Source organism: Microcaecilia unicolor, chromosome 4 (genome assembly GCF_901765095.1).
Source record: "Microcaecilia unicolor chromosome 4, aMicUni1.1, whole genome shotgun sequence".
NCBI lineage: Eukaryota > Metazoa > Chordata > Amphibia > Gymnophiona > Siphonopidae > Microcaecilia > Microcaecilia unicolor.
Window position 1 is genome coordinate 140,236,844 of NC_044034.1, and position 15,895 is coordinate 140,252,738.

The 15,895-nt window shown below is 45.5% G+C and overlaps 1 protein-coding gene across 1 annotated transcript in view; it reads left to right on the forward strand.

Annotated features, from left to right (window-relative positions):
- The window catches only part of CCDC73 (coiled-coil domain containing 73), a 98,114-nt gene extending 82,634 nt beyond the window's left edge, over window positions 1–15,480 (forward strand). The window contains exon 9 of the mRNA XM_030202428.1: window positions 15,253–15,480. Coding sequence (XP_030058288.1) covers window positions 15,253–15,480 — 228 coding nt within the window. The remainder of the gene's footprint in view (window positions 1–15,252) is intronic.
- Window positions 15,481–15,895: the final 415 nt, after the last annotated feature.

A 15,895-nucleotide genomic window follows, 5' to 3' on the forward strand; every position in this document is an offset into this window, starting at 1 on the left:
TTACTTCAGCTCGTAGAGTCAGTGAGCTTCAAGCCCTGGTAGCTCATGCTCCTTATACCAAATTTCATCATAACAGAGTAGTGCTCCGCACTCACCCTAAGTTCCTGCCAAAGCTGGTGTCAGAATTCCATCTTAACCAGTCAATTGTCTTGCCAACATTCTTTCCCAGATCACATACCCGCCCTGCTGAACGTCAGTTGCACACATTGGACTGCAAGCGAGTGTTGGCCTTCTATCTGGAGCGGACACAGCCCCACAGACAGTCCGCCCAATTGTTTATTTCTTTCGACCCCAATAGGAAGGGGGTCGCTGTCGGGAAATGCACCATCTCCAATTGGCTAGCAGATTGCATTTCCTTTACTTACACCCAGGCTGGGCTGACTCTTGAGGGTCATGTCACGGCTCATAGTGTTAGAGCCATGGCAGCGTCAGTGGCCCACTTGAAGTCAGCCACTATTGAAGAGATTTGCAAGGCTGCGACATGGTCATCTGTCCACACATTCACATCACATTACTGCCTCCAGCAGGATACCCGACGCGACAGTCGGTTCGGGCAGTCGGTGCTGCAGAATCTGTTTGGGGTTTGAATCCAACTCCACCCTCCAGGACCCGATTTATTCTGTTCAGGCTGCACTCTCAGTTAGTTGGTCTTCGTAGGTCAATTTCTGTTATGCCCTCGCCGTTGCGAGGTTCAATTGACCTGGGTTCTTGTTTTGAGTGAGCCTGAGAGCTAGGGATGTCCAGTCGTGAGAACAAGCAGCCTGCTTGTCCTCGGAGAAAGCGAATGATACATACCTGTAGCAGGTGTTCTCCGAGGACAGCAGGCTGATTGTTCTCACCTATCCTCCCTCCTCCCCTTTGGAGTTGCGTTTTTCCTCATTCCTTTGCTTGTCATTCAACTGAGCGGGAACGGTCGCGCACGGGCGGGAAGATGGCCGCACATGCGTGGTGGGCGTGCCCTGCGTGCGGGACCACCCGCAAAGTTTTTCTTCCGGTTGGTGGGGGCTGCTGTGGACGTCAACCCAGTCGTGAGAACAATCAGCCTGCTGTCCTCCGAGAACACCTGCTACAGGTATGTATCATTCGCTTTATCGAAAAAAGATGGGCGTCCATCTTTCGTTTCGATAATACGGTCGGGGGTGCCCAAATCTCAACATTTAGGTCGACCTTAGAGATGGTCGACCTAAATGTTGAGATGGTCGAACTTAGAGATGGTCGTCCCCGGTTTTCGGCCATAATGGAAATCGAGGACGCCCATCTCAAAAACGACCAAATCCAACTCATTTGGTCATGGGAGGAGCCAGCATTCATAGTGCACTGGTCCCCCTGACATGCCAGGACACCAACCGGGCACCCTAGGGGGCACTGCAGTGGACTAACTGATGCACTAACTGAACGGAAAAAGCCCTTCCCTTACCTATCCCTTATCGATTCGGAAAGGAATGGGCATGCATGAAGGAAATCACATGCAAATGAGCTGCTTGCTGTTAGCTCATTTGCACACAATTTCCTTCCTAAGGAGGAGAAGCCAGTGCAGAGCAGCCAAGCGTTATGCGTGGCCGCTCTGCGCATGCCAAAGACGGCTTCATATAATAGCCATCTACAACCTTAAAAAAATACAAGTCCAGGTGAAAACGTCCAAGTGCTCGTCAGGGACGTCTTTTTAAAAAATATTTTGAGTATGAGTGAAGGACGTCCAGGTGTTAGGGGTGCCTTGGACGTCCAAAATGTGGATGTTTTTGTGAGAAGGACGTCCATGCCTTTGCTATGCCTCTGACACCCCTTTTTTGTGCCCTTTTTTTGTTGGCATAATTGAGTCTTTTGATTTATGGAAAACAGGTGTGAGGATGTTATAATGCCGTTATATCACTCCATGGTGCGACCGCACCTTGAGTATTGTGTTCAATTCTGGTCGCCGCATCTCAAGAAAGATGTAGTGGAACTGGAAAAGGTGCAGCGAAGAGCGACTAAAATGATAGCGGGGATGGGACGACTTTCCTATGAAGAAAGACTAAGGAGGCTAGGGCTTTTCAGCTTGGAGAAGAGACGGCTGAGGGGAGACATGATAGAGGTATATAAAATAATGAGTGGAGTGGAACAGGTGGATGTGAAGCGTTTGTTCATGCTTTCCAAAAATACTAGGACTAGGGGGCATGCAATGAAACTTCAGTGTAGTAAATTTAAAACAAATCGGAGAAAAGTTTTCTTCACCCAATGCGTAATTAAACTCTGGAATTCGTTGCCGGAGAACGTGGTGAAGGCAGTTAGCTTGGCAGAGTTTAAAAAGGGGTTAGAACCGCTACTAAATGGACTTGGGAAAAATCCACAATTCCAGGAATAACATGTATAGAATGTTTGTACGTTTGGGAAGCTTGCCAGGTGCCCTTGGCCTGGATTGGCCGCTGTCATGGATAGGATGCTGGGCTCGATGGACCCTTGGTCTTTTCCCAGTGTGGCATTACTTATGTACTTATTTATTTGGATTTTGGATCACAAGTAGCAGCAGTGGGATCTGAACTGACCACCTCTGAATTACAAGACCAGTGCTCTAACCACTTGGCCACTCCACTCCACTCCCTTGAAATTTGGCCATCCCTGGGGGGGGGGGGGGGGGGCAGTTCAGGACATCCAAAATGTTTGAAAGAAGGACATCCACGCCTTTGCTATGCCTCTGCTGACACACACACACACACCTCCCCCCCAAGGGACCTGCATACTGATGCGATGGACCTCTGATATTTGAGGCTGGCAAAAAAAGTTGTTTTTTTCAGGGTGGGAGGGGGTTAGTCACCAATGGGGGAGTCATCCCCGATTCCCTCCGGTGGTCATCTGGTTAATTCGGGCACCTTTTTGAGGCTTGGTCGTAAGAAAAAATGGACCAAGTAAAGTCGGCCAAGTGCTTGTCAGGGACGCCCTTTTTTTCCATTATGGGTCGAGGACACCCATGTGTTAGGCACGCCTAAATCCCGCCTTCGCTACGCCTCCGACACTCTCCTGGGAACTTTGGTCGTCCCCACAACGGGAAGCAGTTGGGGACGCCCAAAATTGGCTTTTGATTATGCCGATTTGGGCGACCCTGAGAGAAGGATGCCCATCTCCCGATTTGTGTCAAAAGATGAGCGCCCTTCTCTTTTGAAAATAAGCCTGCAAGACACGCTGGGAGCAGTGAGGCATTGAGTGGGTCTCCGGCTGCCTCGAGGCCTCCCGGGACTGACCATCATCGGACACAACCCCGAGGAGACATGGTGATTCAACGTTGTCCTCGTCGGCACCGAAGAGCCTCGGTGAGGTGCATCGAGCAAAGGCTAAGAAGCACTGACACCGTTCTCCCTCGACGCATGGTGTCGGGGGCTCCGGGGCACTGAGGGCAGAATCATCAACGCTGGGAGGACCGCAACTCCTCCATACAAGAGGTGTTAATGCGTCAGTCTCCCAGCAGTCCAGTTCCTGCTCCCAAGCCCCAGGTGACTCTGTCACTGACTGCTCCACCGGCCCCACAGCTTTTTCCAATGGCGGCTCTTGACGAGCAGATTCGGGCCATGCTTCCAGAGCTTCTGGAAGGACTGCATTGGCATCAGGGGTGCTTGCGCCTACCTTGCTGCCTGCTGCAGCTGCGTCTGGCTCTCCATCTGAGGTGCGGTCTCCGAGCTCGGAGGCAGGCTCTTAAATAAACTGGATGGGCTGAAGATAGGACCCAAAGTGGTGAACTGGATTAGGAACTGGTTGACGGACAGGCGCCAGAGGGTGGTGGTGAATGGAGTTCGCTCGGAGGAGGGAAAGGTGAGTAGTGGAGTGTCTCAGGGATCGGTGCTGGGGCCGATTCTGTTCAATATATTTGTGAGAGACATTGCCGAAGGGTTAGAAGGTAAAGTTTGCCTATTTGCGGATGATACTAAGATTTGTAACAGAGTGGACACCCCGGAGGGAGTGGAAAACATGAAAAAGGATCTGAAAAAGCTAGACGAATGGTCTAAGGTTTGGCAATTAAAATTCAATGCGAAGAAATGCAAAGTGATGCACTTAGGGAGTAGAAATCCAAGAGAGGCGTATGTGTTAGGCGGTGAGAGTCTGCTAGGTACGGATGGGGAGAGGGATCTTGGGGTTATAGTATCTGAGGATCTGAAGGCGATGAAACAGTGTGACAAGGCGGTGGCCGTAGCTAGAAGGTTACTAGGCTGTATAGAGAGAGGTGTGACCAGCAGGTGTTGATGCCCCTGTACAAGTCGTTGGTGAGGCCCCACCTGGAGTATTGTGTTCAGTTTTGGAGGCCGTATCTTGCTAAGGATGTAAAAAGAATTGAAGCGGTGCAAAGAAAAGCTACGAGGATGGTATGGGATTTGCGTTACAAGACGTATGAGGAGAGACTTTGCTGACCTGAACATGTATACCCTGGAGGAAAGAAGAAACAGGGGTGATATGATACAGGCGTTCAAATATTTGAAAGGTATTAATCCGCAAATGAACCTTTTCTGTAGATGGGAAGGCGGTAGAACTAGAGGACATGAAATGAGATTGAAGGGGGGCAGACTCAAGAAAAATGTCAGGAAGTATTTTTTCACGGAGAGGGTGGTGGATGCTTGGAATGCCCTCCCGCGGGAGGTGGTGGAAATGAAAACGGTAACGGAATTCAAACATGCGTGGGATAAACATAAAGGAATCCTGTGCAGAAGGAAGGGATCCTCAGGAGCTTAGCCTAGAATGGGTGGCAGAGCTGGTGGTTGGGAGGTGGCGCTAGTGCTGGGCAGACTTATACGGTCTGTGCTGGGGCTGGTGGTTGGGAGGCGGGACTAGTGCTGGGCAGACTTATACGGTCTATGCCGGGGCTGGTGGTTGGGCGGCGGGGATAGTGCTGGGCAGACTTATGCGGTCTGTGCCAGAGCCGGTGGTGGGAGGCAGGGATAGTGCTGGGCAGACTTATAGGGTCTGTGCCAGAGCTGGTGGTTGGGAGGCGGGGTTGGTGGTTGGGAGGCGGGAAGACAGTACAAATAAAAAAGTAGCACATATGAGTTTGTCTTCTTGGGCAGACTGGATGGACCGTGCAGGTCTTTTTCTGCCGTCATCTACTATGTTTACTATGATTGGCTGGTGAAGAGCACCTCAGAGGATGGTGCTCGGGAGTCCATGCGGATGACTATTCAGGTGCTGGAAACTACTAGGGTTCATAATAAATTACCCCATCTCACTCCTGTCCAGAAATTGGAGTTCATTGGAGCATTGCTCGACACAAGAACAGTTCAAGCCTATCTTCCCGAGCAGACAACCTTCTGTCCTTGGTGTCCAAGGTTTGAGCATCTCAGCAAGTTACAGCTCAGCAGATTTTGAGATTCTTGGGGCACATGGCCTCCACAGTTCATGTTACGCCCATGGTATGTCTGCATATGAGATCTGCTTAATGGACCCTAGCATATCATTGGTATCAGGCCATGGGGGATCTAGATGTCATCCATGTGTCCACCAACTTTGCACATTCTCTTCAATGTGGACGATTCGATTCAGTTTGACCATGGGATGTCCATTCCAAATTCCTCGGCCGAAGAAAGTGCTGATGACGGATGCATCTCTCCTGGGGTGGGGGGCCTATGTAGATGGGCTTCACACTCAGGGAGCCTGGTCCCCCCAGGAAATGGATCTTCAGATCAACCTCCTGGAGCTCCGAGCGATCTGGAACACTCTAAAGGCTTTCAGAGATCACCTTTCCAACCAAATTATCTTAATTCAAACAGACAATCAGGTTGTGATGTACTACACTAACAAGCAGGGGGTCACTGGATCTTGCCCTCTGTGTCAGCAAGCCATCCAGATGTGGCTTTGGGCGCACCGTCATGGCATGGTTCTCCAAGCCACTTATCTGGCAGGCGTAAACAACAGTCTGGCCGACAGCTGAGCAGGATAATGCAACCTTATGAGTGGGTGCTGAATATGGGCGTAGCCTGCGAGATCTTCCGTGTGTGGAGCACCCCCTTGGTGGATCTCTTTGCCACTCAACTAAACCACAAGGTCCCTCAGTTCTGTTTCAGGCTTCAGGCCCACAGCAGACTAGCTTCAGATGCTTTTCTCCTTCATTGGAAAACAGGCCTTCTGTATGCGTATCCTCCTATACCTCTGGTGGGGAAGACTTTGCTGAAACTCAAGCAAGACCGCTGAACCATGATCCTGATTTGCACCGTACTGGCCACATCAGATTTGGTTCCTTCTTCTTCTGGAGATTGGAGTGTTTTCTGACCCTTATCGCTCAGATCGAGGAGTCGTTTCTACATCCAAACCTCCAATCTCTGGCTCTCACAGCCTGGATGTTGAGAGCCTAGAATTTGCTTCCTTATGTCTTTCGGAGGATGTCTCCCGGGTCTTGCTGGCTTCCAGAAAAGATTCCACTAAGAGGTGTTATTCTTTTAAATGGAGGAGGTTTGCCGTCTGGTGTCCCACACAGACCCTGCTTGAATACCTTCTACACTTATCAGAGTCTGGTCTAAAGACCAACTCCGTAAGGGTTCACCTCAGCGCAATTAGTGCTTATGATCAGCATGTAGAAGGTAAGCCTATCTGTGGACAGCCTTTAGTTGTTCGCTTCATGAGATGTTTGCTCTTGTCAAAGCCCCCAGTCAAATCTCCGCCAGTGTCATGGGATCTGACCGTCGTTCTCACCCAGCTGATGAAAGCTCCTTTTGAGCCACTGAATTCCTGCCATCTGAAGTACTTGACTTGGATGGTCACTTTCTTGGTGGCTGTTACTTCAGCTCTTAGGGTCAGTGAGCTTCAGGCCTTAGTAGTGGATGCACTTTATACTAAGTTTCATCACAACAGAGTAGTCCTCCGCATGCACCCTAAGTTCCTGTCGAAGGTGGTGTCGGAGTTCCATCGAACCAGTCGATTGTCATGCCAACATTTTTTCCCCGTCCTCATGCCAACCCTGGCGAAAGCAGTTTGCAATCCTTGGACTGCAAGAGAGCGTTGGCCTTTTACATGACACGGACGAAGCCCTTCAGACAGTCTGCCCAGTTGTTTGTTGCTTTTGATCTCAATAGGAGGGGAGTCGCCATCGGTAAACACACCATTTCAAATTGGCTAGCAGATTGCATTTCCTTCGCTTATGCCCAGGCTGGTCTGACTCTGGAGGGTCATGTTATGGCTCACAATGTCAGAGCCATGGCAGCATCGGTAGCCCACTTGAAATCCGCCTCCATTGAAGAGATTTGCAAAGCTGCGACTTGGTCTTCAGTCCACATTTTCACATCTCATTACTGCCTTGAGCAGGATACCTGATGTGACAGTCGATTTGGACAGTCGGTGTTGCAGAATCTGTTTGGGGTTTAGAATCCAACTCCACCCCCCTAGGCCCATTTTGTTCTGTTCCAGGCTGCACTCTCAGCTAGTTTGTATATAGTTTCAGGTTAATCTATGCTATGTCCTTACCGTTGCGAGGCCCAATTGACCCATGTTTATTATTTTGAGTGAGCCTGGATGCTAGGGATACCCCACTTGTGAGGATTATTCAGCCTGTTTGTCCCCAGAGAAAGTAAAGATACTTTAGCAGGTATTCTGTGAGGACAGCAGGCTGATAATCCTCACAAACCTGCTCACCTCCCCTTGGAGTTTTCTCCTCTATCTCTCTTCTTTACTCTTCACTGTTCTTATGTTCTTAAATGGTACTTAGACGCTAACTACAAGGGGGGCATGTATATGGGTGGGGCATGGGCAGGGCATGGGTGAGTCACATACTTAGGCACCAAACTTATAGAATACTGTGGGGTCTGTTTACTAAGCCACACTAGCGGCTTCTGTGTGGCATTCTGTGTTGGCACTAGCGCACAGCCAGCCATGCTACCGGCTTAGTAAACCCCAGCATGTAAGTTGTGCACTTAGGTGCTAACATTTAGGTGCTGGAACAGCTGAAGAAGTAGGGAAGGCATATGGGTAAGTTATTTATTTATTTACAATATTTATAGTCCGCACTGTCTGCAAACTTTTAGGCAGAGTACAAATCAAAAATACATAATATCAAAATCAAACATTTAACAAAACATAGAACATTGAATAAAAATACATAAAACACGATAAAACTAAAATATAAAAAGCAATAAAATTCTAAAGCAATCCAAAAACAATCATCATTGACTGTAAGCTTCATTAACCAGCATAGTTTTAAGGGCCACCTTGGGGTTCTTCAAATCTCTCATTGCTTAAATATTAACAGGTGAACTGACTGAAAGCTTCATTAAACAACATAGTTTTAAGGGCCTTTTCAAAATCGTTCAAATCTCTCATTGGTTGCATATTAGCAGGTAAAGTATTCCATAAAGTTGGTGCAGCACTATTGACTCAAATGTTTCTAAGTGTTTTATTGGTTTGGCTACCCTTATCATTGATTACAACTACAGATATTTTACAGATACTTTAATTCTAAGGCAGGCATTTATTGCCGAAACATGGACCATGTCGAGTCTGTAATATCTGGTTTCAATAAATTTATCTATGATCAACCTCTGGAGAACAAGTTGTTTTGGTTTGGCCTACATCCCTTCCCTACTCCTTCAGCTGTGCAAACATTCCCGTAGGGAACTACTCCTTGTTTAGTCAGGCATTAATATTTAGGTACTAACATTTACACTTGCCTTTTACATGACATAAATGTTTGTGCCCAAATTTCAGCTTAGGCTGTATTCTATAATAGAACATGGGCTCCCTGGTGCCATTATAGAATACTCTCTTAGTGGACAGATTTTTTAGAATTGCTCTCTTACTGCTTAGCACACTTCGTCCCAATATCCATTAACATACTAATATAGTAGTGCATTTTAATAACTGTAGCTGGGAATTGGTTAAGCTGTAACGTGGAGGGGCATTTTCAATATGAAGTCTAAGTCCAACTTTGGATGTTTTGCAAAAAACATCCAAAATCCGAATAGGAAAGAAGGTCATTTTTAAAAAAGAAAAACGTCTATCTTTTGTTTTCGAAAATAAAAGGTTTTGTGATTTGGATGTTTTGTTTTTTGGTTCATTTTCGAAAACAAAAAAATTCCAAGTGCAAAACACACAATATCAAACCATTGGGATGTAGGAGGAGCCAGCATTTTTAGTACACTGATCCCCCCTGACATCCCAGGAAAGCAATAGGGCACCCTAGGGGGCACTGCAGTGGACTTCATAAAATGCTCCCAGGTACACATCTGACCATTGCTCCCTTTCCTTGTCTGCTGAGCATCCCAAAACCCACCCAAAACCCACTACCCCTAACTGTACAGCAGTACCATAGGCCTTACGGGTGGAGGGGACACCTATATGTGGGTACAGTGGAAATCTGATGAGTTTTGGAGGGCTCACAGTTTCCTCCACAACTGTAACAGGTAGGGGGAGGTAGAAGCCTGGTTCCACCTGTCTGCAGTGCACTTCACCCACCAGTGAACTACTCTATGGACCTGTATACTGTTCTAATGGACCTGAGTATAACATCTGAGGCTGGCACAGAGGCTGGCAAGTAATGTTTTTCATCACATTTTTTAGGGGTGGGAGGAGGATAGTGACCACTGGGGAAATAAGCAGAGGTCATCCCTGATTCCCTCCAGTGGTCATCTGGTTATTTAGGGCACCTTTTTGTGCCTTATTTGTTATAAAAACAGGTCTAGCTCAAAACATCTTAGTTTTAGTTCTGGGCGTTTTTTTTTCCATTATGGCTGAAAAATGTCTAAGTCTCAGGAACGCCCAAGTCCCACCCTGAACACACCCCCGATACGTCCCCTTGAGATTTGGATGCACTTCTGACAGACTTCAATGAAAAACGTCTAAAAATAGGTTTTGAAAATACTGATTTGGACGTTTTGTGAGAAAAACATAGAAATGCTGCTTTATGCCATTTTTTAGATGTTTTTCTGTTTTGAAAATGAGCCCAATAGTAACATAGTAAATATTGGCAGATAAAGACCTGCACGGTCCATCCAGTCTTCCCATCAAGGTGGCCAGAGTTGAATCTGGCGCTCTGCACAGGTTCCACTTCATGATTAAATACTGGGGGGATCCTTTGTCTCTCTCTTCTAATTTTGGGGTACAGACCGTAACAGTCTGTCCAGCACCTACTTCCCAACTAATATACTATTTTAAAATTTGAAAAAAAATTGTTCTTCATATTTTATTTTATTTTCACAAATTTTTAGTGAAATGTTATATTTCTAACTCTGTGCTTTTTCTGCAGGAAAAAAGTTTCCAAGTACAAATTGTACTAATTAAAAAAGAGCTGGCATCTGTTAGAGAATCTTATAATCACCTCCAGGAATGTCGCAGCAAGTTATCTGGTCAGAAAGTTGTAGATATTGAACAAGCTGTAAACTCACAGGTAAAATTAATAATGGAAAGAGATGCAGTCTTAAAAAAGGAGAATATAAATTTTTTTTGCATAATATGCTTTTTATGTACTTCATGTGTATATGAAAACAATTATTTTTCTTGTAGCTACTACTACTACTACAAATCATTTCTATAGCGCTACCAGTCGTACACAGCGCTTCACAATGGTCCTAATTTATATATAGCAACAAAATGAAATGCCCTTTAAGCAGTCCCAATGATTTTCAATAGCAGAGGCATCAAAAAAGTTGCAATATGTACCCAACGCTACTTTAATTTAATACATGTCGGGAGCAGATTGTCATGGACCTCAGTGGTGACTCGTTTCACACAGGAACACAGTCCTGTCTCTCACCTTACTCATCACAAGTGCAAGTGAACAATCACTTTTATAACCCAATATTTTAATTATTTCTACTAATACTTTGTTGATACTTTATTGCACTTATCTTAATATTAGGACCCACAACCAACGTAGGCCATGTTTCGCTGTGGGCTGTATCAGGGTATGGTCCTTTCAGATTAACTCAACCAACTTCATTAGCTACTATAATAATTCTCACCTGGAACATTCTGAAGCTCACTCTGTGGGAGGGAAACACTGAAGTCTAGGCTGTCAGCAACACTCACTCTCACTCATGCACCACTGACTGTCACTCATAGACCCGCCCTCAGCCACGCCCCTTCCGGACATAATTTGCAACCCCAACGTTCTAAATGAAGCCTCAACCGCAAGTGTGAGGCGCCCGAGATATCTGTTTGGCCCATTACTGTGTGCCCTGCCCTCGCGTCACAACATGATGACGAATGAGGCCGGAGATCTCCACGAGTTCCGACCGCCCCCGGGGTTCCGCCCCTGCCAACACACCCCCTCCCCACGAGGTCGCAGCCGCACAACACTCCACCCACCTCAAGGTCCCCAATGCAACCACCCCACCCACAACGTCACAACAGCCATTGCCACTCCCCCCTCTCTGTCTGCCCACCCACCCAAAACACCTCCACAAGTCTCTCCCCCCCTCCACCCACCCAGCGATTCCCCACTCTCTCTCCGCCCCTGCCGCCACGCTCCCCAAAGGCCATCACCGTTCCACCCCCCCCCCCCACATTGTCTCCGCACCCACTGCACCACCCTTTCACCCCCACCCAGGTCGTCCATACCGCCGCTCTCCCCTCTCCGTCCGCCCACCCACACAACGTACTTGCCCAAACACAAACAGATGATTTAAAGAAGCAAGACGTAAACGCAGGCAGCAAGCAGGCATTGGCTGAACACTCAGAAGCCGCGCCTCCTCTACCCTGACGTCAATGCCCCTGGTGGACGAACCCGGAGGAGTGCAGCGACGTCAGAGGAGAGGAGCACCTTCAGAGACAACAGCCAATGGCTACTGGCTGCATGCGGTGCCGTCTTGCTTCTCAAAAACAGCTGATCGTGTTTGGACAGGTATGTTGGGTGGGTGGGCGAACGGAGAGGGGGGAGTGGCGGTATCGATGACCTGGGTGGGGGTGGAAGGTGGGTGCAGTGGGTGCGGAGAATAGAAATGTTTGTGTGCAATCCATACAAGCTTTGCATTTTGTAAACAATACACGAGCTGAGGTCCCCAGCAACAGTTTTTAACATTCACGCCCCATTACCCCATCGCTCATACAATTAGCAATCTCCAAAAACCAGCTCCAAACCCCCTCCAGCCTCCCCTACCTTCTTTCTGCCGGCTACCCTGTCTGTGACCCTGAGTGTCCCGGGACGGGTGAGACAGAAGAGGGAGGGAGCAGAGGAGTGAGGAAGGGGTGGCTGGCTGGGGTGGTTCACCATGTGGAGGAACAGGGTTTGGGGAGGAGCAGTTGCTGCTGATGGTAGGGGTGAAGGATCTGGGCAGCAGGTGAGGAAAGGTCTGAACTGGTGGCAAACCATAGATGCACAGTCAATCTGTCTCTCTCTCTCTCTCTCACTCTATATCACTCTCTCAGTCACACACACACACTAGCTCATTCACTCTCTCTCTCACACACAGTCACTCTCACACACTCTGTCAAACATACACACTCCGAGGAATACCTTGCTAGCGCCCGTTTCATTTCTGCCAGAAACGGGCCTGTTTTACTAGTATTTTTCTAAAGTATTGGGTTATAAAAGTGGTTGTTCACTTACACATACGATGAGTAAAGTGAGACACAGGACTGTGATCACATTTGCTCCCAACATATATTAAATTAAAGTAGCATTTTGTGCATTCTTAACAAAATGAAATGTTGCACATCAAAGTGATCAGGACCGTAGACCCCCACACTTTGCAATCTTCCTTATTTGAATAGTAAATACCTAAGATTTAAAGAAGGAATTAAAATTATGTTGCTAGTACGAGCAAGCCTTTGTGACAAATATTACTTTATTTTTACTTTATATCAGTTAACAGTGGACTGCCAGGTCATTTTCAAAGAGAAAAGCCTTGTAGTTTGGTATTATTTTTGCTGTTTCTCTGTACAGAATAAATATCTGGAACATGCTTTTAGCTTGGATACTGTTTTTCACACTGTTTCACCCTTTTATGTGATTGATTTTTTATTTATTCATGCTTGTATCCCACAATTATCCAAAAATAAGTTTTATTTCAATGTGGCTTACATTTAACAGTTGTTAGAGATTACATTGATTCAATTAAATTTACAAGGTTTTATGATGCTGTGTTTTATAGTGGTTGGCAAGATAAGTATTAGTGCATATGCATATGAAAAGATATATCTTGATAATTATATATTACCACAAAAAGGACTATCAGCAGTATCACTGTGCACTGTTTATGGTCACAAAATTAGTATCATAAGGTTTTAGCTTTTTCATTCTTTTAGAATTCGGTACAAAGATATTTGAGCTAATCTTTCAAATACATTTATAACCACAACCTACATGGTGGGTTGTGATGTTTTCTTCCTCTGATATTTTGAAAAGTTGGTTCATTGTCTCTAACACATGGTTCTGGCGCAGCAGCATCTCCCTTCCAGCCTGTAGCTATAGGGTAACTGGAGCATTGGCTGTAGTATTTCGTCACTCCTTCCCTGCATCTGCTGGCAGTCTGCTGCACTGCCGACTTTATATTCCTGCCACCAGTGTGGCAATTGCATTGCTGGCAGAAATAGGAGACCTGGAGGAAGAAATCAATGTATACTATCCATCTTATTCTAGAACCTTAGCACTAAATGTAAGCATCATTTGTATGCTATGATTAGAGAATTCTAGCACTTATGCACGTGAATGTTACATTCATGGGCATAACTGCCAGTTGTGCACTAAGTGATTTTTAGAAGCTTCGCACACAACCCGCATAGTGCACAGCTGCAAGTGGGGGGGTGGGGGGGGGGGGGTTACATGTTGGTGTGGCATGGTTGAGTCCCACACATATGTGAGTAACTTATACAATACTGTAAGTTACATGCTAAAGTGCAACATCTACATCTTTCTTTTACATGGTATAAGTAATAGTGCCTAAATGTTGGCATGGAAATGCAGACTTATACTCTCTTCTGTTACGGAATCTGGGCACATATAAAAGGCCTCTTGTAAAATTAGCACGTGTCATGCACACCCTATATAAACTAACTATTGTGCTGGATTGAACAATCTATTTACTGTTTGTACTATGGACATGTCATCTGACTAAACACTACCAGGTCAGTATTTAAACCTTGCGGTCAGTGTTTTTTTAAAAGAAAAAAAATATATTTGCTTTTAAAATAAGTTACTTTTTATTCTTTCTTACTGTATATTTCAATTTCTGAGTTACAATCTAAGCAAAACTAGAGTACACTATAGAAGAAATAAATGAAATGAATTAAAACTATTAAAGTTATCTTGTTTGTTGGGGAGGGAACAAATGGGGAGTAGCATATGGTCAATAACATTAGCAATATGTTGGACGTGGCAGCCGCACTTGTGGCCTTCTGGTTGACAGTGGGCTTCGGCAGAGAACGAGGCTGCGGATGCCTGGGAACCCTAAGAGACCCTGGCACCCGGGGACCACTGAGTTTTGGCTCTGGAAGACCAATATAAGAAGACGGCACTTCTGGTGGGGAGGGCAGGGGATAGGTTAAGAAATACTTTTGATGATGGTTGTTACAGTTGGAGTGTATTCTAAACATTATGGCTTTGCTGTAATGGATGTCTCTATTTCAGGAACATTATATTTGATGGTCATTTATTATATTGTTGTTACATAACAGGGTTCGGGGTGGTTTAGAGTGCGGTTATAGTAAGTTAGTTAAGATTTGGTGGGAGTGCTACTATTGATGAGGGGGGGAGGGGGGTTGTTGGGGGATAGGGGAGAAACTGTTTAAAACTTACTTCGCATGTTGATTGTATTGCGCTGTACATGTGTAACATGATTGGTTGCTGAAGTTCTACAGTGCACTACATGGATGTATGTTGTTGGTGATTTAATAAAAATCATTTAAACATAAAGTTATCTTGTTATTGGTGCTAATTCATGATCCAGATGTTAGAACAGGGTGGGCAACCTCAGTCCTCAAGGGCCACAATCCAGTTGGGTTTTCATTTCCACAAAGAATATGAATCAGATCTATCTGCATACAATAGAATCAGAACATGCTAATCTATCTCATGCATAGTCATTGTGGAAATCTTGAAAATCTGACTGGGTTGTGGTCCTCGAGGACTGTGGTTGGCGGCCCATGTTTGAAGGAACTTGTTTATGCTCTATTTTATAACACACCCAGAATTTGAGTTGCTTTATCTCTAACGTCTGAGAACTTCTGGTATGGCAACCTGTGATCAGTTGTATTGATATTGGGGATTAATTTTGGATTGCCATGGCCAAACTATAGCCAAACCACAGGACAGCGTGAATTAGCAATATGTTCTATTTCCTTTAGTGCACTTATCCTGCATCTTCTTTGTTATACCAGAATGTTTTACTATCAGAACAGCTAAATGAAGTGCCAAAGAAGCAACTAGAAAATGGATGTACAGAAGTCAAGATTGGAGATTTCAACCAATGTGGAGAAAAATACATGGATAAACAAAGTATGGAAGGATGCATTTTAGAATTTAAAGAAAACCAGGGAGAGCATAGAAATGAAGTATTTAAAGAACACAACAATGGACTAGTTACCAAAGGTACAGTAAATACTTAATACACTTTAAAAATCCAAAAATATCTGGTTAGCAACATAGTACAGGACAGCATTAAAAGACCAATTTACTCAACTAGTCTGCCCAGTTATTCATGTCCAGGTTACTAAGCAGCTGCCAGGCATAAAATAAACATCACTCTCTATCCAGCACACTTTTTTGTCATCTCCCTCAATGGTTATCTACAGTCTCAGGCAGATGAGCATGACTGTCTCCCAAACACATGTATTTTTATTTATTTATTGGGATTTATCAACCACCTTTATGAAGAGATTCATCCAAAGTGGTGTACAGCAGGTACAGTTTAATATAAACCTTACAATTTTGTTAACAGCATAAGAATAGTTAAAATAACCAAATATAAACATCCTATATAATAATTTGCACCTCCAACGTTCCATCGCTGTCTGGCTGCCT